Source organism: Manduca sexta, chromosome 17 (genome assembly GCF_014839805.1).
Source record: "Manduca sexta isolate Smith_Timp_Sample1 chromosome 17, JHU_Msex_v1.0, whole genome shotgun sequence".
NCBI classification, from domain to species: Eukaryota; Metazoa; Arthropoda; class Insecta; order Lepidoptera; family Sphingidae; genus Manduca; species Manduca sexta.
Window position 1 is genome coordinate 12,527,495 of NC_051131.1, and position 21,649 is coordinate 12,549,143.

The following is a 21,649-nucleotide window of genomic DNA, read 5'->3' on the forward strand; positions in this document are numbered from 1 at the left end:
TCCCCGGTATTCCGACTTTACATACAATGGAGTCCCGTAATTATTTTTATATGGGCACAGTGACCCCACTGCTCCTGATGGTAAGTGGAATGGGATCCAATAAAATGTCGACTGACGAGAGATGATTATACCTTGTCAGTCGACACAATTATGCCGGCCTGTTGAAACCGATTATACACAGCTGATCTCGGAACGCGACACACGTGAGCCACTATGGCGGGTTTTAACACCTTGAGTACGGTGGTTGCTATCCGGGCGGATATAAAATATATCCTACCACCAGCAAAATATTGATACATCTGATACGGCGCTGGCTACGCCCCTAACCATGCCACAAGTACATTACTCTCGGCTATTATAATGATTTTAATATGAACGGTTAATCTTGCTAATTTTTGTTCGCGGCTTCATGTTGTATGTAAAAAATTTGCCTATATAGTAATACAGGTTTTAGTCTGATTCTTTTCATACCGTATCGGCAGTGGAATAGGGACCAGATAGTGTACTGACGAGAGATTGCTTCTCGCTATTCGCCAGAATAGGGTACCGGACTCATTTTTGTTCTTTACTATTATCAAATATTTACGTTACCTAAATTATAACACAGAAGGAATTATTAAAATTCAGTAAAAAATCAACAAGTTATAAGTCTTTGAATTTCGGTGGAAGGGGTAATTATCAAGAAACAGAAAAGAGACATAATATCCACATTTGACGTCATCGGAAATTACGACGCGTGCGAAAGAAAGAGATAAAGCAATATCCCCACAACGCGCCCACTTCTGCAAATTACAATATATGAAATATGAATTACTGTCTCATTTTTTAACCAATTTTTATGCAGTTTTCGCAGGAGTCCTTCTTTTTTGTATTATTAACCATTAAATATAGAATAATGTACAAAATCAAGCATAGGACGGTCCCCTATTATGCCGGCGTGTTTGAAATATGTACTGAATTTAGAATACCCTAATAAATTTTATTCTAAATTACTTTCAGTACGAAGACGCGACCAAAACCTAGTATAATTAGTATGATATATTACATTCTAGATTCGATTCATACAACAAACGTCCATATGTGCATCCAAACTAACCCGGTCAAGACTTCAATTGACAAGATGAAGTCAGAAGCTGCGACCTTTGACACGGAGCGATTGCTTTAATGTCGCTAAATGGAAGCATCCTTTCTACTTGCCTCCATTAGCTTTATTGATGAAATGTTACGAATTTTACAAATTGTTAGATATACGACCACCTCCTTGGTCAGATGGTAGGGGATAGACGATTCTATGTTCGAATCCCTGTCTAACTAAATACATACAACTTCGATGCAAAATCTTTCACCTATGTAAATTATTTGTGCTCTGCTCACCACATTAAGAATGAGGCGTGAACGTGTTTTACTATGATTATTGATTTGATTACCAGATAAAATATATGGATAGCTAAATTGAAATTGAAACAGCCGTAAAGTAATAACTCCATTATCTAAACAATTCGGAATGTGAAGTATAAATACGTACATAAACAATGTTATGATACAGCACAACTGTTGTTGGAGATTCAAATAAATAATTCTATGGAACAGTTATGGAGTAGGTAGAAGTACAAAAGCGTTCAAGAATGGTGTTAAAAGCAAGCGCAATTGTCTCACGAAGGGCTGTCTAGAACTGAATAAATAAAGGGCAAGGTGTAGGAAAGGCGAAATGAATAGCAGATGTGTAAGCGCAAGGGACAAAGGCTTGGACATTGTTCGAAGTTGGACGCAGTTTAACAAAAACAATTTAATACGCAATAAAATGTTTCTCGAAGTTGGTTGTGTGCAAACATTGGTTAACCAGCCAGGTATAAAACTAGCGTTATGAAGTACGAACTAAATTGTCTTTGTATTATATTGTAATCGGCATAACAAAACTTTAGTATTGCTTTGTATGACGGGACGAGCTTGCCATTCGCAAGCGATGGTAAGCGATACGACCGCCCATAAACATTAGAAAAACCATCCAAAACCTTGAATTACAAAGTACTGTTTGGTATTCCACTGAGCTAGCCATCCTGAGACATGAGATGATAAGTCTTATTATGTCCTGAAGTTATACTGGCTGCAATGTTTTTCAAACCTGGACACAAGTGACTACACACTGCTGCTTGGCCGCAGGAATAGATATTGCGGTGGTACCTACCCAGGCGGATTCTCACATATGAGAGACCTACCACCTGTAGTTCAAGTTTTAACTTATTCTGTTCCTTTTTCTTCTCCTAATTTGCCCCCTCTAACTGCGGCATTAGACAAAATTCGATATCTAACGATCTTATTCTAACATGGCAAGTCATTATCACTTCTTAAAATAAGTTTTAATGTGTTCCTTTATCACAAACTCGTTCGCGCTAACATTTCCGAAAACCTGATTTGGCTGTCAGTTGCCATAATGGTTTTATTAATAAGTTGCACACATAAATGTACACATGTAGGTGTGAGCAAAATCACTTCATACTAATACGATCAGAACGGTACTCTATATTATTATTATAAAGTTTATGAGTTTGTTTGTTTGTGCGTTCGTTTGTAAGGACTAATCTGTGGAACTACTCAACCGATTTTGAAAATACTTTCACTAATAGAAAGTTACATAACACCTGACACGCGAGAAATGCCGTGGGCAAAGGCTATCTACAATAAACATAACTAAGCTTATTTCATAGAGGCGCTCATTTTTAAAGTTACAATTTGTGAATAACTGTTCCACAAATCAACATCCCTTTGTGTATTTCTCGGAATAAATATGGCATACAATATTTTATTTAGGATTGGGAATGTCCTATTCATTCCTAATCCTGCTACATTTTGTCCATTTTTGTTCATCACTTATTGCGTTTACTTCTAACAATTCTTTATCAGTTTTCGCAATTGTAATATTAGCAAGACTTCTATCCGCCATTAGGCGATGTTACAATCGTATAAAGGGTTGTCGTTCGATCGATTCCGCGTCGAGACAAATGTTTGTGCGCAAATGTTTGTTTTGCGTCCGGATGTTTTGAGAAAGTCTGTTACTCTGATTCTCACAACGCAATACTTTAAGTCTGGGGCCACTATACTGTATATAAAATGTAAGGCTATTTATATTCCCGGTGAAGTGCGCATTGGACTTTTTAACAAGGCATAATGGAGGCGGCAAAATCTTTTGTTACCTATATGCTTTTTTGTGGGAGTACGCATAGGCTCTCAAAGGTAGTTTTGAAAATATAAAAAATTGCCATGTTCAGAAAGGAGGAAAAGGTTGGGGGGGGGGTGTTGATGATTTGTAAAAATTATGGACCTAAACTTTCGAGAATTTGCGTGCCAGAAGTGACAAAAAAGGCCTGCCTGTATGAATATTATTTGTACATTTTGCGTCGTATTGAGATATCACCTTCACTGTGAAGTAGCGTTCATAAAATAATTTGTACAGCTTCAAAATGAACCGAGGCCCGTCCTACTACATGTGTGAAACGTCGACCCGCACTCGGGACTGTCTAGCATCGATCGATGTGAAGTGAATGATCTCTTCAAGGTAATGGGTTGCTAGTTACCACCCGGAAGTTGTGGTTATCGATAATCCGGTGGATGTTTTGGACAGTTTTTGAACCATGTTTGCTGGGTGATTTTGAATCTAATGGCTCGGAATTAGGACTGACGAGGCTAGTTATATCACGCAATGCTTTGGATTTAAACAATACTTCGGGTGGTAATGTGAAGGGTCGCGACGGGCACCAAGCAGCCATCCTCGTACAGTTTTTAAGATGTTAAAATATATGGCTGGACGGGACTAATAACTGAAGCGACATTTTTTTACGACACTGAGTTTCATCATATTTAAAATCATCTATTTTTCTGTAATTTTTTTTTTATAATTTTTTTTTAAACTTGTCGCTTAGTACAATTAGCCTTTCAATGGTCGATGTATAGAATAGTACAACCAAAAATAAAGTTACAGGTAAAAGTGACATCTAATTGAGAAACTTTAGTGTCCAATTTTGATACGAATCTGATACCTTCGAGTTTTAAGTATATGATATCATTGATGAAGTAATAAAAATATGCAAATTCAATTCAAGAATGTTGCGGCAAGCATGTCTGTCGTAAAACGTACTTGTTCGAAGTCGCAGTGATTGGACGAAGCGAATAATGTAGACCTTGTTTGTTTTATTTGTCGTTATCTAACGGTTAATGTTAATAATGCCTAAGGGAAAACTTTAATTAAGTATTTATATGGCCTAGGTTATTCACAAAATATAAATAAATTCAAATTTAATAATGTTGATACAGATTAAAACAACTATTACGGTCAATGAACAACAGATTCTTGGAAATCTGTTTTTTAAATGCATATGCTATATGTGATGAACAAAGCCGTCAAGGATTTTCCTCAAGCTTGCAGTCACATGACTTGGTAAAAGTAGGTTTTCAACCAATCAAGTTACACTTGACATTATTTGAATATGCTCTTATTTTCGAAGTGTGCAGAGGTGCGGCATTAATGCACTCACATTACACCTAATTCTGGCTCATGATAGAAGTGACAAAGGAACACTATCAGAAACTAATTCGAACCCAATCACTTTAAAAAGAACAATAAGCATCAAATCTTCAATCTCCAAGCCTGGGTAACCGACTAACATGCATTTATATAGTACAAAAAATCTAGAATAATCCACATTACGAGACAAAAATCGACTTTGCTATTCTTGATATCTAAGTTTCCTCTTACGTATTAATTCGTGTTCAAACTTCAAACTGGTTAAACTACTTTTATTATATTTATGATGCAGATTTCCTATTATTTTTACTAAGTATTATTAAACGAATCATGATTAAGAATAATAGATTTTGCACTGTTCCCTTCTTGTGTCAATAATGGTTTCTTTTAAGGCTTTAAAATTAAATTCTCTTAGATTAATGTGTTCCAAGAGCCATGTTGTTGTTGTTCCTGAATACTTGCTAGTATTCAGGAACTGCGTTGATTTAAATTTTAAATACTGATTGACGGGTAGTGGGTGTCACATTTTTGTGTGTGTATCACAGTTTCATTCATATGTATTAGAATCATTAATATTATAATATCTATGATAATATTTTGATTAAAACAAAATAATGTCTGTCCAAGCAAATAACATTTCCTTTAACAATTCTTGTCAATTTAGAGAAAAACATTTCTATAATTTCCTCGCGTAGTGGTTAAAATGAGCGAAAACACAATAGACGGACGTGATACAATAATCAGTAATTACGTCTACATCGTAATCGGGGGTTTCCTAATTACGACGTACGAACTGTTGAAAAAATTATCGTCTTCCGGCTAGGATTTTGAGTAATATGACGATTTACGCTTAATTATAATCTATGGTAGTTTTATATGGACAGTCTTAGTTATTACTTACTTCAATAATATTATAAGTGCGAGTTGGTGAAAATGTAATGATGTTTGTCTGGAGTAAATGCAGAAACATCTGAACGGATTTGAATAAAATTTGGCACACGGGGAGGCAATGTCTTGGATGAATACATAGGCAAATTTTTATCCCGGTAATTTGCTCCCATGGGAAATATTTGTATTTTTAATCTGATTTGAGATTGCGCATGCGTCTTTCGGTACTTTAGGGACTTGAAACGCGAAAGGCTTTATATAAGTAAGCGACAACTAGTAAATAATAAAATAGCACAAAATTATTCTATAATCAAAGTGGCTTATTAAGTCTAAAACTATAATATGAACTTGATGAACAAGATTGCTTTGGGTGACAATTGGGAAATCTGCAGCTGTGTCTACATTACGCGTGATTTATATTGCACTAGCTTTTGCTCGCGGCTCCGCCTGCGTGAATAAGTCTTTCCAGGATATAAGTCCCGCTTTACATTTTGCCGGGATAAAGTAATGTAGCTTCCTATTAGTGAAAGAAAAAACAAAATCGGTTTAGTACTTCCTGAGATTTGCGTATTCAAAGAAACAAACTCTTCCGATTTATTTATTACTATAGATTATATCGCTGTATTGAAATCGCTTATATGAATAGTGTTTGACGTAATTTTAAAAATATCAACCTCCTTTTCAATCGCTTAAAGTGTAGTATACTGCAATATGTGTGGTAGCGTTCAGTAGTGTTGTCAAACTATCGAAAAGCAACGATTACGCTCATCGCTGATGTTAACAGTCCCATGAGTTGCGTCCTAAATGCAATGTATTTATCAAGGATCCGAGGCCGGATATGACTTGTGGAGATAAGATAATATCACTAAAGGATCAGCGTTTAGTAAGGGATAACTGCATTATTGACTATGGCGATACGTTCCAACGAAGAGAAAACATTAAATTCTCGTATACAGCGCCAATATTTTTAAAGCTGGGACCAACTCTGGTCGACTGGTAAAGATTTTCAATGGTTATATATTATTTGTATTACAACGGCAATGTATTACTAATATATTATAAAGTTAAATAAAATAACCGTGAAGTTGTTACGAGCGGCATCTGAAAGGGCAAGTGCGTACAGAACGTAAAACAACTAGCTTCCAACCGATCATAAACTTAGATACAGTCTGTTAGATATTTTATGAGTCCCTTAAAATACTGAAAGTCACATTTTATAATTAATTGATATGAAAAAATCTGTCGAGTTATGAAGTGGTATTCTATTATTATACAAACTTTTTTCTAATGCTTTGAATGATGAGACGAGCTTGCAGTTCGCCTGATGGTAAGCGATAAACGCCCATAAACAGTACAAACACGATCCAACACCTTGAATTACAAAGTATTGTTTGGTATTCCACTGTGTTCGCCATACTGATGACTACTACTTCCCATATTAGAAATAATAATGTGAAAATTTGTTAAATCTTCAACATATTTTGTTTCGGATCTTAAGATCGAAAATCCCGCGTAATTCCTGAATCATAAGACTAAGGCTGTGTGTTCTGGCTGTTTTTATTTATATTTTCAATACATGAACTACCGTAGTCATCGTAGAACATTATAAAAATCGATAATACAGCTAGCATTGCAGCGGCCGACAAACAACGTTATCTGTTGTGAGTCAGTCACAACAAAAATACACGCTTGATGGTGATTCAACCATTCTCTATGAAATTAGCTATTGTTTAGGTGAAATGGCAGGTGTTATAAAAAAAGGCTGCGTTGTCAGATTTAGTTGTTCTTGTTTAGCCAATCTTTTTGTTCTTCTAACTGTCCCTTGTCATTTACTCTAAAAATAATAATAGTTGTCATGCCGCTTGCGCTATGAATCTATAAAATTAGAATCATTTTTTGTCACAGTACTATTCTACCGTGCTAAGCGCAAAAGCGGTATGTCAGGGAAACCTTATTTAGACATAATCGAAGTTTTGTAAATATAGTTTTATGGTTTTGTATGTAAATTGAGATAGAGATACTTTTTTAAGGTTTTTTTAACAAGTTCTAAAAAAGATAGCATTATTTAGGTAAGTTCGTTGGATGGGTATTTCTTTAAGCTATCTGACGACATAAAAATCAAGATTTTACATTTTTTTGAGATACCGCTTTTGAACTTAGCACAGCAGTATTATGCTAAGACGGCAAAACAATGACATAGTTCCGTTGGAAAGATTAAGACGTTTTAGTTTTGTATAGTTTATGACTATAAATAAATTCTCATGTGCCTTCCTACATATTAGCATATAAGTGATTATAACAACACCATGTAATGACACGGTTGAAAAATTTGCGAAGTAATTCAAGTTGTTGCTAACAGTTCCCGTTTCTTACAAGCTACCCAAATTCAATTTTACCTTCTATTGCCAACGTATATTCAAATGAGTAAACTATTTGAGAAGTAGGTTATATAAAAATATTTAATGTATCAGATCGACATAGTCTTAAAATTCCTCTTGCTGTAACATTATCGTAAAGTATTTATGCAAATTCCACCATCCTATACGGCTTATTTCATGTTCGGATCTTGCTATTATCATCGCCAATATACAAGTGAATATTTTGGACAAATAAAAAACAACACTAGAGTATTTGTACCAACTTACAGAAACTACAAAAAAATTAACGACCGTCTCTCAAATTGGCGTGGAATGGGCGAATTGAATTGTGTAGAATCAGGTCATGTTCTAAAGTTGCTCAAATAGAACGAACAATAATAGCACAATTTATTCTTAATCTTCGTGGATTATCTTTTCTAAGCAAGCTGATACTAAAGTCACTCCAAATCTCTATCAGATTGTGAATGGAATTAGAAATAGTGCGGTCACTTCCTTTATTGCACTCAAGGAGTTCTAGTTTTGATACATTGGTTGTGAATTTATAACTTATTACTTTCAATGAAGTGTAAGCCGATTTTACAGAGTTATCCTGTCCATTTTTTTTTAAATTTATTTAAAGGCTTTGTTGTTTAACCACTACATCGCCTACACCTCTCCGAAAACCGTGAATTGCGTCATTATTCAAATGTTATTCATTTGCACTTGTAGATAATTTCGCTTCACGTGTAGGGTAATTTTATATTACCTTGTTTATTTTTACGTTAATGCAATGCATTATCTTTCGTCTCGCTCACACATCGTAAAGGTTGACAGAGATAGAATGGCTTCGATAGTGCAATTAAACATTAATGTTTGTAGAGTTTAAGGAAAAAAGATCTTAGTGTAGCCTATATAGGACATGATACAGGTTAAATACCTTTTTCTCCGTACGTATGAAATCACGTGCAATGAATGAGTAATATACCATGCAAACTCATAACTTATAAGTGCCTAAACTAGACTGAACATTCAATGTGATATATTTTTCCGGTATCGCTTAGTAACAAAACTTAAATTCCACATATAATAACAATATTGATATACATAATAAATCTAAGTTTAGACTAGAAAGTTCGCAGCAAATATTGCACTAGAACTTCTAGATACGTTAACGGCAACAACATTTAAATAATTCTATATAAATATAGCTCACCGCAAGTCTTGCCGGCTAACAAATTGCAGAAGTTTGCTTACAGTGACTGTTTTCACAGTAAAAATCGCTTGCGGAGGATAACTTCAAGTGTTCTTGCTAATCTAAAGCCAGTTTACAATTGTAGCGGTTAATAAATGTTCAAGTAGTATAAATCTTCAAATATGTACTCAATGCGCAGAGTAAAGATGGAAAGTAAACTGGTCTTATAATACTTATGCAGGAAACAGAATATTTAGAAAAAAAACATGGGAACATCAATTATTCTGTCGTTCGTTTCTTCGTCCTAAACATCATACTTTTTATATTTATGCAGGAAACAGAATATTTAGAAAAAATCCAACGGAACATTAAGTATTCTGTCGTTCTACGTTTCTTCGTCCTAAACATCATAGATACATACACACTAGCGTTTTTTATTACCGAAGGGACATGGAGAGTTGCAACTAGTACACCCAGTTTTGCCATGTACGTTCTGTCCCATGATGGGTTAAAGAGCGCACCTATCACAATATGGGACACAAATTGTAGACCTAAATTAGCTAGTGATTATATTTTCAAAGGAAAAATTCATGCAGGTTGCCACTAAAATTTCTTATAGGAAAACCAAAACTGGGAAAAGAAGCCATATCTTCTTCTTCCATAAATAATAGCTTTATTTTTTTATTATCTTCACAAAGAGAGGGTAACGAACCTGATGGGAATAAGCAACGCAAAACATTCCATCCATCCATATTCGCCAGAATCAAGCTAACTTGTACCGACCGCACCTGACTCATAAGGATAATGAAGTATCCCAATCATCAGTCTTGACTCATGAGTTATGTAAACATCTGTGTACTCATTTGATAAGATATATATGAATAAAAACAAAGAAAACACCAATAAAACTTTTTACGCTGTTTCGAAATGCTAGTAATCCCTAAATTCTTTTTTAAACACACAACATAACGCATTTATCCCCGAAAGGGTATGCAGAAGCGCAACAAAGGCACCCACTTTTCGCCAAGTGTGTTCCGTCCCATGATGTGATAGGGGGCGAGCCCATTGTCATATCGGGCACAAATTCCAGTCCAGATTCCAATATTACTGCTCGACCCGGGATTCGAACCCAGGACCTCAGAGCGCTGTCGTACCGCGCAAGCAGTACAACTAAGCCATCGAAGTAGTCTTCTTTATATTTAGGTTCTTAGTTCTATACCGCTCGATTGTTCCAAAAACTGCGTCAAACCAATAACATTATTCATAAAATACGTCAGTTTTGAAACCAAACAATGACAAAATAATAGCCACAGCGTTATCATGAACCTGCTCAAGTGCTAAATAACGTCTACAAGTTAAATGAATCTGACTCACAGCGTGACGTACGTCGGCAAAATGCAATACTCGTGTCTATGGTGATATATTTTGCCTTAATTTGTTTGCGAAGCACTTCGGAGATTGCTTTGACATGTAGGTCACTGGGTCGTTCCTCGGCACCCTTATTGACGCCTCAGTCCGTCTCATCAACCTCGGGATCAATAATTGTTAATTTTAGCTGTTGTGCTGTCCGTTTCAGTGGCATTATCACTAAAGCTGTGTTTATTTATATTCAAGCGGGAAATTCCAGTAACTCGTGCAGTCTGTGCATATTTACAACTAACAGTTAAACGTGCACACCTTTATCACGTGCCTTTATAAATATTTAATTCGTAATTTTAGCGTTGCTTTGATTGAATTGAAAACAAAAATCACTGTCAACCATTATTGAAAAATCATAAAAATATTTTTAATTTTTTTCTCAACGAAATAGTTTTTTTATCAGTCCATATTATTCTAAAAGAAAAATATGATTTTCGATAGATTCCTTCGAATGATACGACGAATACTTCTGACCCTACTTTTACACGTTTTGTTTAATAAATATTAGGATTAACGACGACATTCCGATTGCATAAAACCCAAACTTAATACAAATATGTACCGTTTACACAAAGATTTATTCCGGGTTCGGCCGAGATTAAAAAGCTTGCAAACGCTTCTGTAATCTCGTTTCGCACTCGACTAAGCTTACCAATAGCCCGCAGTCGTGCAAAGCCTCGCTAAAATATAAATAATAGCTCAGTAACTTAGTTTACTAACTTCATATTATAGTCTTGATTTTCATCGACATAGACACCTAGAAATCTCACCACTACGACTTTATTTATAATAAAGAAAACGCAGCAAAACGCATAGTAGCTTGACACAGACAATACTAGAGGTTTTAATTAGTTTTTTTATAAATATAGTACACATGTAAGGGATAGACAATGCCACATTTCAATAAGTGCAAAGAACAACAATAGATGGTGCTAGCTGTTACAAACAAGTATTTTGATATTAATACTAATAATTTATATACATCTTTCATTTGTCACAGTTATTTCTGACCTTTCATCAGCTTACGTTATATAGCAAATGCAATGACGAATATTCTTGTCAGCAATACGGCCTCTAGGTGCATCATGCAATAATTTCAAAACGCCGAGTACGCATTATGCAGTTCACTAATGATCTAATGTAGGAATACACAACCGCCATACCTTTCACTTGTGTTACGTATGATTCCCTGTGTACTGTTGGACTTACGTAAATTATCTTGAGGGGATTGTTTTAAAACAACGTTAACGCGTTTCTAGGAAACATTGGTTTGCTAATATAAATTACCATTGGCTTTGCCATTTTTTAGTTGTAAAAGTAAATCGCTAAGTAAAGTTATTTAAATATTGGCTTCTATAAAATTTTAATGTGCTTTTGGTAGTACCACGGTTTCCTCTACGTCAAACAGTAGTGTGCAAACACTATTGAAATCCGATTTTAGACACCCAAGTTAGTGATATCGTCTTATTAATAATATTTTAGACTAAAGGCCCAGGCAATACTTTAAGTCATTCTGGCCCATCATCTACCTTATTACAAAGAGTACATCTCAAAACTGTAGTATATATAATACCACACCAAATGAGTTAAAAATAGCAGCTTGACTAGTCAATATTGAACACATTTCAAAATAGCCTTGTGGAATATTTTACGGTGTTTGTGACCTCAACTTTCGTACACCTTCACGCTCCATCTAACTCCACTACGAACGCTTTGCGTTAAAATATAGCTGTTTTAATTGGAACTGTTATTATTACAGTAATAATTATTGTTGTTTTGGTCGGAACCATGGTTTAGGCTTGTTTTTTGTTTGCGCAACTAGGTTGATAACTAAAAAAAATAAAAGAGATAAAGTAATGGTGCAGAAAACAAAACTGAACGCAATTAATTAAAAAATCAATGCACAAATTACAGCGATAACTTTTCCTAACTTTAATTGGTTCTTTTTTTTTGTTCCAAATTCATTTCTCTGCCAGTGTAGTGTGATTTATGGTCTGTATATTTACAACTATGTCATTACTCATAATTAAAACCGAATCAAGGTTTGACGACACACGCGAAGGGTTCAGGCGGTAGCGGATCCGTAATATACACTGACAGAAATTAAGAGATACCTACTCTAATGAAACCCTCCACCGCCTAAACTCAAATGTTGTCAGACCTTGAGTTCCACTATCCGAAATATCTTGACTCGTAGACGTATTGTGCGCAGTTCTCGGTGTTCCTGCTGATCATCTTCATCGCCGAGATGGCCGTGGGCATTGCTGGGTACATGAAGCACTCGGACCTGGAGGCCTCCATCGTCCGCCATCTGAACGAGACCATCGACCAGTATCCGACGAACAAGGAAGTGGCCAAGACATTCGATATTGTGCAGACTGATGTGAGTACTTATTATAATACGTTGATTTATACAGTATTTAGTTCTTGTCACGTACGATGGCCTAGTGCGAATTGTTTAGCACTGAGGTTATTGTTACCGGCCACGATGGCCTAGTACGGGTTGGTACATCTTAAATACCTTCAAAGTTATTGGTACCTTATGCTACACACGGTATATCAATGCAATAAATCTTTCTTCATGTGAGAACTTGTTTCTGCCTTAGTAAGGAAATTGCATAATACTATTCTAAAAACATTTGGTATGATCGAATTTGAGAATAAGGGGACTAAAAGGAATGTATGAAGAGATGACCTAACGAAGATCGCAGTGTAGCGTCTATATGTTATATGGCCGTTGTAATGTCGGCAGATCCTACTTATGACGGGTAAATACAAAACGCGTTAATCAAGAATAATGGAAGGAAATGTTATATAATAATGGAATAATGAGAGGAAAATTTGTTGTTTATACGAAATTAATTTAGGTCGAGTAGGAAAATATTAATAACTAGCAATACTAGTGGCATCGCTGAAGTGAATAGCCTTAACCGCTACAAAATCTCTAAATCGTTGTAAGCCATAGCAATGTTTATACCACGCTAACGCTATTTACTTAAAAAACCTGATTTAAAAGTCAAATATTTTCTAGAGTAGCAAATTCCCACGATAAAATGTAGATCTTATGTTAATTTCATGGTCGACCCGTAGGCCAAATTTCATTTAAATCCGTTCAGCAGTTTCAGCGTTAACTTCTAACAAGCAATTAAACATTCCACAAAAAATACCATTTATAATATTAGTAAGATAAAAAGAAAGATATTAAGACGATAGTTATGAATGATTCGATAGTTAAGTATATTTCCTTGTTTCCACTTTACTACGGTGCCAATAGTATCTAGATTATCATATGCTAAACAGCAAATGCTTGAAGCTGATTTTCATCCAACTTCAAATAAAAAATATAAATACACAAAAATGCGTGGGTTAACACCTGCGTGTCTGTATGTGTGTTAAAATTGTTTATTATGTCGGTTTATAACAAGTAGGTAATTACTGCAAACTTGCATACGTGGGTAACTGTGAGTGAAAAAGGTCATAATACGCATGCTAAAAACTACAAAATATTTCCTTAAATGTTAAGATTTAATTTGCCTGTACATCGAAGCGAAACAATTCATTCAATTCAAAAAATCTGAGCAATATAAACTCAAAAATTTAAATAATCAAAACACACAGACTACTCTAAATTATATTTGACTAATTAGACACTACATTCACGTCCAATGTAGTGATTATTGTGAAAAGATATAAATAAAACTAAACGTATTCAAACATGATTTGCAATGCAACTACTAGCCGGCTTCACAAATCACAGCACAATGGAGTATATCACACTGAATTACACAAGGACTGATGGTCAGCGCGATGCATTGCAATTCATTGCTCAATCTTAGGACATTGTTCATAGCAATGGGTATAAATGTTTTATTATTATGGTTATTTAATTAAAGTACAATCAAAATACAAGCAGATGTAATCGGCTTACAACATATCTCTAAGAAATATTTGGCAGCGAATGTTTTATCCTTTTCTATCTTTGTGGATTATGAAATTGGTGATGAGATAGAAAGTTAAATGTTTACCACTTTGATTTATAAATTCGGACCTCAGAGACCTGGGTTTACCTCAGATAGTTTCGTCATGTGATCTCTTATTTCTCACCCATAAACAAAATCGATACAACAGACACGTTTTCCTTCCATCTTTACTAACGTAAACAATTCAACTTTAACACAAATTTCTTCAGCGTCGTGCCAAAACGGACACAAAATAATATTAAAAATAAAGCAGTTCCGGAAGTATTCTTTATAGGAGCACTAACAATCTGTCACATGTGTCGGACACCGTGCATCGCAGCGGCCTTGGCTTGGCATCCTGCCATATCACTATAATAATGTTATAAACATGTATATGTAATGCACTACAAAAACAGTTTATACACAATCAAATAACTGCCAAAATCGATGTTGTTTTGAACTATATTGAGCTCTTCGTTTATCTAAAAATAAAAATCAATGAAAGGAAATAAACAATTTCACCAATTAAACAATAAAGAGAAAAGATTGGGATATGCATATTTTATTATCGAAAACCTTAATTGGACATAGATCCGCTAAAAGGATCTAGGCCACAAAATAACACTTTTGAGAAAGTGAAGATTGACGTTTAAATCGTATTTTTGCTCATTGATATTCTAGTTTATATTGTTATAGTAAAAGTTCAAATTAACATATTTTGACTATTGGAAAATAAACACCTTATAGACTAGAACTACTTTGGCATACTCGGCTCATTTTCGACCATACTGTGGGTTGGATCCTTTTTTCGTATCAACGTCCAATTTAGTAAAAGTTTCCGATGGATACTGTGAAATAATTACGCAGTTCGTCTCAAATGAATCACATATTACACCTAACCTTCATTCGATCAGTATCATGTATCCTTTGTTGCTTTTGCCGATTGGAATTAATATTGTTGGAATTCTATTTTGTGTCTTAACAACTAGCACTACATACACAACTGTCAAGGCATTCAATTAAATTTGCAATCCCTATCATTTTTTGTTTATCATACAGTATAAAGTGTCTCATAGTCCTATCTCCAGTGCTCGGTCAAGGTTTAACCTAACATCAATTACAAAAGTTTTATGTGCTCTTGATATTCTATCGTTGCTGCCGTCTAGTCAACTAAAAATGGTTAACTTTACGAGTAATATGTGTATTGTGTTATTTGTTGTTGTGCGTGGGAGGAAGCACAAAACTTTATTTTTATGTAAGGATTATTTTGAATGCAACCTAAACTCCATGTTGACCAGCTAGGAAGAGAGTTTCATTTTTCATGCCACAGACACTACATATAAAACTGACAGTTGATATTTGGTACTTAATACAGATTATGTTACATGCATTCACGTATATTTTATAGACACGAACGTCCATATAAACTATTGCTTGTTCTTGTTCTGAGAACTATTTGTCTAAAATTCAAACTAAAATGGCAACCAAAACGTCACTGTTATAACCTATTTATTCACTTGAACAACAAATAATTTTACTTAACTCAATTTTTTTTTTATTCAAATCCAGGTTTACACTTAGATTCGAGATCTTATATCATGAGCACCACTCCGTACACACCCACAAACTGTCAATATTGACCATACTAAAGTCAGTTTGAATGGATTGCAGTTCAATTCAGTTGAACACAGAGAATGTTCGGAACGCCAAATCTATACATATATATCGATGGTTACATGTATAAAATTATCCATTTAAATCGAACACTATTGAATCCGTGACGTCTCAACATAAATCTAATAATGGATCATTGCTCAATCCAGGTTTTTTTTTTAAAATACTTAAAATTCCAAGGCTCTATAATGTGCCCTATTTCAACGTACACAAGGTTTGTCACGCTCGTAAACGAGCAGCAATATTCTCGTAATGTTGCGGTTAATTCTGTTGAATGACAAGCGTGGTTTTTTCTCGCAACTCTTCATTAGTTGGTGTCAATTAAACAAAGACTTCCCCTTGAGGACTGAACGCTATATGCATTAATTAAGTAAAATACAATACGCTGGTATTATATGAAACTGCTTTTTTTACTATAATGACCAGGTTTTGCAAAAATTGCTAATGTAATAAGTCGATGGTGTTTTTATTATGGGTACAGCAAAATGCCGCCACCACCGATGGTAAGTGGAGTGGGGTCCGTTAGAAGGTTGACTGACGAGAGATGATTACCCCTGGGCAGTCGACACAATTATGCCGGCCTGTCTGAACCGGATATACACAGACTGGTCCCGGAACGCGGGACACCTACATGGGCTACTATGGCGGGTTTGGTACATACCAGACTTCGTCCATTCTTTCTCATTTTAGTCGTCTCTGGCCAAAATTATAAAACCGTTTAAAGCTATATTAATAAAAAATCGACCGATTATAAAAAGTAAAGATTGACTGTTACTCTCACTTTACTTAGATTAGTTTATTTCCAGGGTCGTTTTTAGACATTGATTAATATCGTTTATTTCTCATGAAATCTGTTTTATATGAGTCGACGGAAATGACGTCGACGCAATTCCGTTTCAATTCAGTCGGTCTAGCTATGCTACTAGATATTTTATGTATGACTGATAAACCACGTGACGAACTGGATTCAAGAGTTAATAAAAAGGTAATCAAGTTGCTTGGAAAAAACGAGTTTGTTCTTTAGCTAGACTGGCAGGTTAAAAATAATAACGGATAAGGCATGAAGAGGCATGTGCGAGACGTATAAAACATGCTGACATAGCGTTCTTTAATAACGGCTGCTGTAGTCAGACACAAAAATAGCTTAACAAATTGCAAATCGCTTTTCGCCTTTCAACTTTTTTGTCCTTATCCACAAATCTTTTTTTCTTCTCTAAAATAATCTTCATGGGGTTTCCTTTATTTTAGATTAAATATTTAGATTGAAGTTAATGTGTAAAAGCGTTATAAAGTTTTGAATTCGTTCAGTTATTTATGAGTCATTGAAAAGCGTGTATTTTATTTTAAATTATAAATTTTTGTCGATATAACTTCTTTACAAAATCCAAATGTTTTGGGACCGGACAAACTGAAATTATGTTAATGTATAACTACTACAACTATGTTCAATATTTTGCAAACAAACCGCCGCGCTGCCTCTGCGTCGACTCGACCTCGAACGCAAACAAGCTCATTCACACGGCTGTTTTTGCGTCCTCCACCGCTTTGTAAAAACGGATTCGTTGATTTACATGTCAGCAATCAACATCAATTTACCCGTCAGCACTTTTTGAATAGATTATTGTTTTGGATTTAAATGCAAATTATGTGCAAGATTTTAACGGACTTAAGAATAGGTTTGCCTTTTGATGCCATTTCTACACTTATAATGTTTAAAACTGAAGAGCTTGGACGCGCTAATCTCAGGAAATACTAAACCGATTTTGACTTTTTTGCACTAGTAGGAAGCTACATTATTCCTGAGTACTATATAGTATATATTAGTGGTTGTATTGGCCGCTTTAAAATATATGTATTGTATCTATAATTCGCAATAATTATGTTCAATTAAATATCCTTCAAGCCGGAACATAACAGTTGTTCATTGCTTGTTTTATAAAGTCAGTAATAAGCTCGAGGACTCTCAAATAATACCTCTACCAAAAACAAAATCAATGGCGTAGCTCGCCATAGAGGCCCTATATCAAAATTTGTTGGCTTTCCTTCAGGGCACTGCGTACTTTTAGGAGCCCGCTTAGTTTACGCTATGGGGCAAAAGAGACCCTGTATCACTGGAATTATTTTGATTGGTTCATTCTCAGAATTAGATTGAAGACTGAGATAAGGATCGTGTATTGGAAACGGCTGTTATTCATATTTATAAATTTAGAATAAGCAGCCAATATTTAGTGTTTTTTTTCTACCAATATAACAGTCGGCATATATTACTCCATATTGTTCATGCTCGTATTCAAAATGAATAACAAACGGTACAATGTATGGAAATACCGCGGTTATCAAACCCATCTAAATCACTGTGGCGGTGTAATTGTTTCAAAATATCTATTCGCACACATGCACACCTTTTGTAAGTGATGAATACATAGCATTTTATAGTTGTCAGTAAAACCGCACGTATAAAGTTATTTTATTCGGAATGTTGATATATTTTGCGATGTTGATGAACTCTCATGGCTTATAGAGCTAGGGAAATTTATGTTATACAAAAATAATCTCCGGGTTTTACATGCGTAATCTAATCAAAACAAAATATATTTTGTTGTAGTCTAAATCAATAATACCCAAATATATTGTGTTTATTTATAACGCGTAGTGATCATTTCTAAGCCTATTAAGGTTTTCTAAATTATGAGAGTGAAGGAACAGTGAGTGTACCTGTATATTGCGCACACACTTGTGCATTATAATATATCCTGCCTACTTAGCTGATCGCCGTTGAGATTGACCGCCGTGCCCGAAATTTCTGCTAGAAGGGATTCATTCATCCACGGTTAAGAGCCTCGAACCCTGGCCAAAAAATCGATTCACTGAGTTTCGTACGTTAATAACCATACGCGCTTTTATTCCGCACGCCATTTTGTTTAAAAAAACGATGGCGGGATAAAAGCGCCACTGCGTTTGATTATATTTTCATATCTTGAAATCTCAAAATGACAGCGACCACGGGCGATTAACTGTAGTGCGGCATTACACTAAAATAGTATATATTATATACATGGCAGATGTATTGCGCAGTAATGTCTTGCACCATTCATCCGTTCAAACTAATATGCCCTTCAGCAACTTTCAATTAAAATGCCAATCACTATTAGCCCATTAATTAATTAAAAATTGTTCTACTAATCATGGGCTTCTCTGTATTCAGCAAGAAATATTGATCGGCATACCGTTTTAAGTCACCTGTATTATGACACAAAAAAGGCAGCTATTCCTGATACGGGAACTATTGTATTTGCCATATATTAACACGCTAATCGCTAGTAAATACAATACATTACATAAGAAATACACAGCCTACGTCTCTCGGTGAGATATAGCTGGTAAACAAAGGGTTCAAGGAATTGTCCATGAAATGGCATAAATATTTAGGTGTGGAGGACCGAAAATCCCTCACTAATCCCGTCGCCTATGAGCTATACCTAGCCAGTAGTGTGGAGTCAAAACTATGAGTTTGACTGTTAGATGTAAACAATTACTTTAGTTATTAGTGAGGTATTATATATATCATGAAAATGAATCAACACGATGAATTTGTTACACGTTTTTGAAACTTCACAGTTGGAGTGCTGCGGCATCAAGGGTCCTGAAGACTGGGCGGCGCACAACCTGACCATCCCCAGCACGTGCTGCACCGGCATCGAGATCAATAACAGCATGGCGGCGCAGTGCACCAGCTCCTCGCCCGGCTTCCACAGCGAGGGATGTCTCGACAAACTGGTCACACACTTCAAGGACATCGCCATGGTGCTCGGAGGAGTTGGGCTCGGCATCGCACTTGTGCAGGTCAGTTAACATAACGTTTTTATTCTCGAAGGGGTAGGCAGAGATGCAGCCAGGACGCCTGCTTTTCGCCATGTGTTTCGTCGTATGTGATAGAGGGTGTGACTATCACCATATCAGGCACAAATATCAGATTATATGTGTACTTATGATTTATATATATGAGCTAAAATCAATAAAATGTTGACAAGGCTGATTTTGTATTATATTACGACACGCTAACGGCATCCGAACACATTAGTGTACGATCGTCAGAATTATATTTCCTATTATTGAGTAGCAAGATCTAAATACATAAAACATAAGTTTAAAAGATGATAAATTATTTGAAAATACCAACTCAAGGTATTTTTGTAATCTCTCTTCGCTGGCGGTAGGATATATTTTATATCCGCCCGGATAGCGACCACCGTACACAAGGCGTTAAAACCCGCCACAGTGGCTCACGTAAGTGTGTCGCATTCCGGGATCAGTCTGTGTATATCCGGTTCCAACAGGCCGGCATAATTGTATCCATTGGCGAGGGGTAATGGACCCCACTCCATTCACCATTAGGTGCACGTATAAAAATCTCACTCACATCTACAAGTCTTCATTTAATATGCACGCAATTCGCTTTAGATCAACTGGAGTGGTGACGTACTGATACCTACCGTGAAACCACAGTTAGAAGTAACCGCAAAGATCGTATTTAATTATTCGAAGCGAGTTACAGCGCTCGGAAACGTGATTCAAAACCGCAATTAGAATTCGTGAGATCGGTTACAAATTAAAGAACTGAATTTAATTTGAGCTCTAGTTTTTACGTAAACCATTGATAGATATTTGTAGCGTGCAAAAATATTATGAATGTAAGATTAGCGCGTTCAACTACGTTTTAATTATATAAGTATAGATTTAAAAATAATCTGCCCTATTTTAAATACTATCCCACTGCGTAGCACGGGACTACCAAAGCGTTAACTGCAGACAACGCTATCTGCTATTATTGTAAAAACAAAGAAAAACAAAATTACAGTTTTCCAGACATACATTACACCCATGCAAGTTGATTGACCTGAGGACATTAATACGAACTTTTATAGTCAATTTCGCTCGGTCTTGCTCTACTCTCTCTATAAATATATACTTGATAATGAAACTTGTGTCGTTTGTAATTTCAGTTGCTGGGAGTGATCTTCGCATGCTGCCTAGCCCGCTCCATACGCAGCCAGTACGAGACGGTATAATTCATCTACGACAATACGAACTCCTCTAGATATACTTATAGCGGTTCTTGATATTTTTTTCAGATTATAATAATTATTTACTGTTGTGATTTAAGTGTAACTACAATTTTCTATGTATATGTGGATATAATTTATTGTACCTATTATAAGTTTACGATTTAAACTACAAATGTATACACTTTAATAATGTGGCAAATATGTTTAAGAAATGAACGGAGTGTAAGGCACAACGCACAGTTTATTGTCAACCCACAAAAGTGTGCTTAGCGTAGAAGACTGATTTTTCGAATAGAAATGGTTTTTGTAAATGCCAATACGGTAGAAGTTTTCTTAAATTTGTATTTTCTTACCGATCCGAGTTACTGAAATATATTCTTCATATTGTAGTCATTGTAATGTAGGTGCACATATATTGTATTATTAAATATACGTCGATTAAGGTGCGAGTCGATTTAATATTGGATTGTAATTAAACCGATCTCTCAATGTAACGTTTCATGTTTTAGGAGACATAATAAAATCGACATTATCTAAAAAGAGTTTTAATTCACAGTAGGTTAGATACAATGAAA

At 35.3% G+C, this 21,649-nt stretch overlaps 1 protein-coding gene across 3 annotated transcripts in view; it reads left to right on the forward strand.

Annotated features, from left to right (window-relative positions):
• Nucleotides 1-21,614, forward strand: part of LOC115451434 (CD63 antigen) — a 47,067-nt gene extending 25,453 nt beyond the window's left edge. For all 3 annotated transcript variants that reach the window (XM_030179769.2, XM_030179754.2, XM_030179760.2), the window contains exons 4-6: nt 12,588-12,758; nt 19,627-19,851; nt 21,012-21,614. In XM_030179769.2, the coding sequence (XP_030035629.1) occupies nt 12,588-12,758; nt 19,627-19,851; nt 21,012-21,077 (462 nt within the window). In that variant the 3' untranslated portion in view covers nt 21,078-21,614. The remainder of the gene's footprint in view (nt 1-12,587; nt 12,759-19,626; nt 19,852-21,011) is intronic.
• The last annotated feature ends 35 nt before the right edge of the window (nt 21,615-21,649 follow it).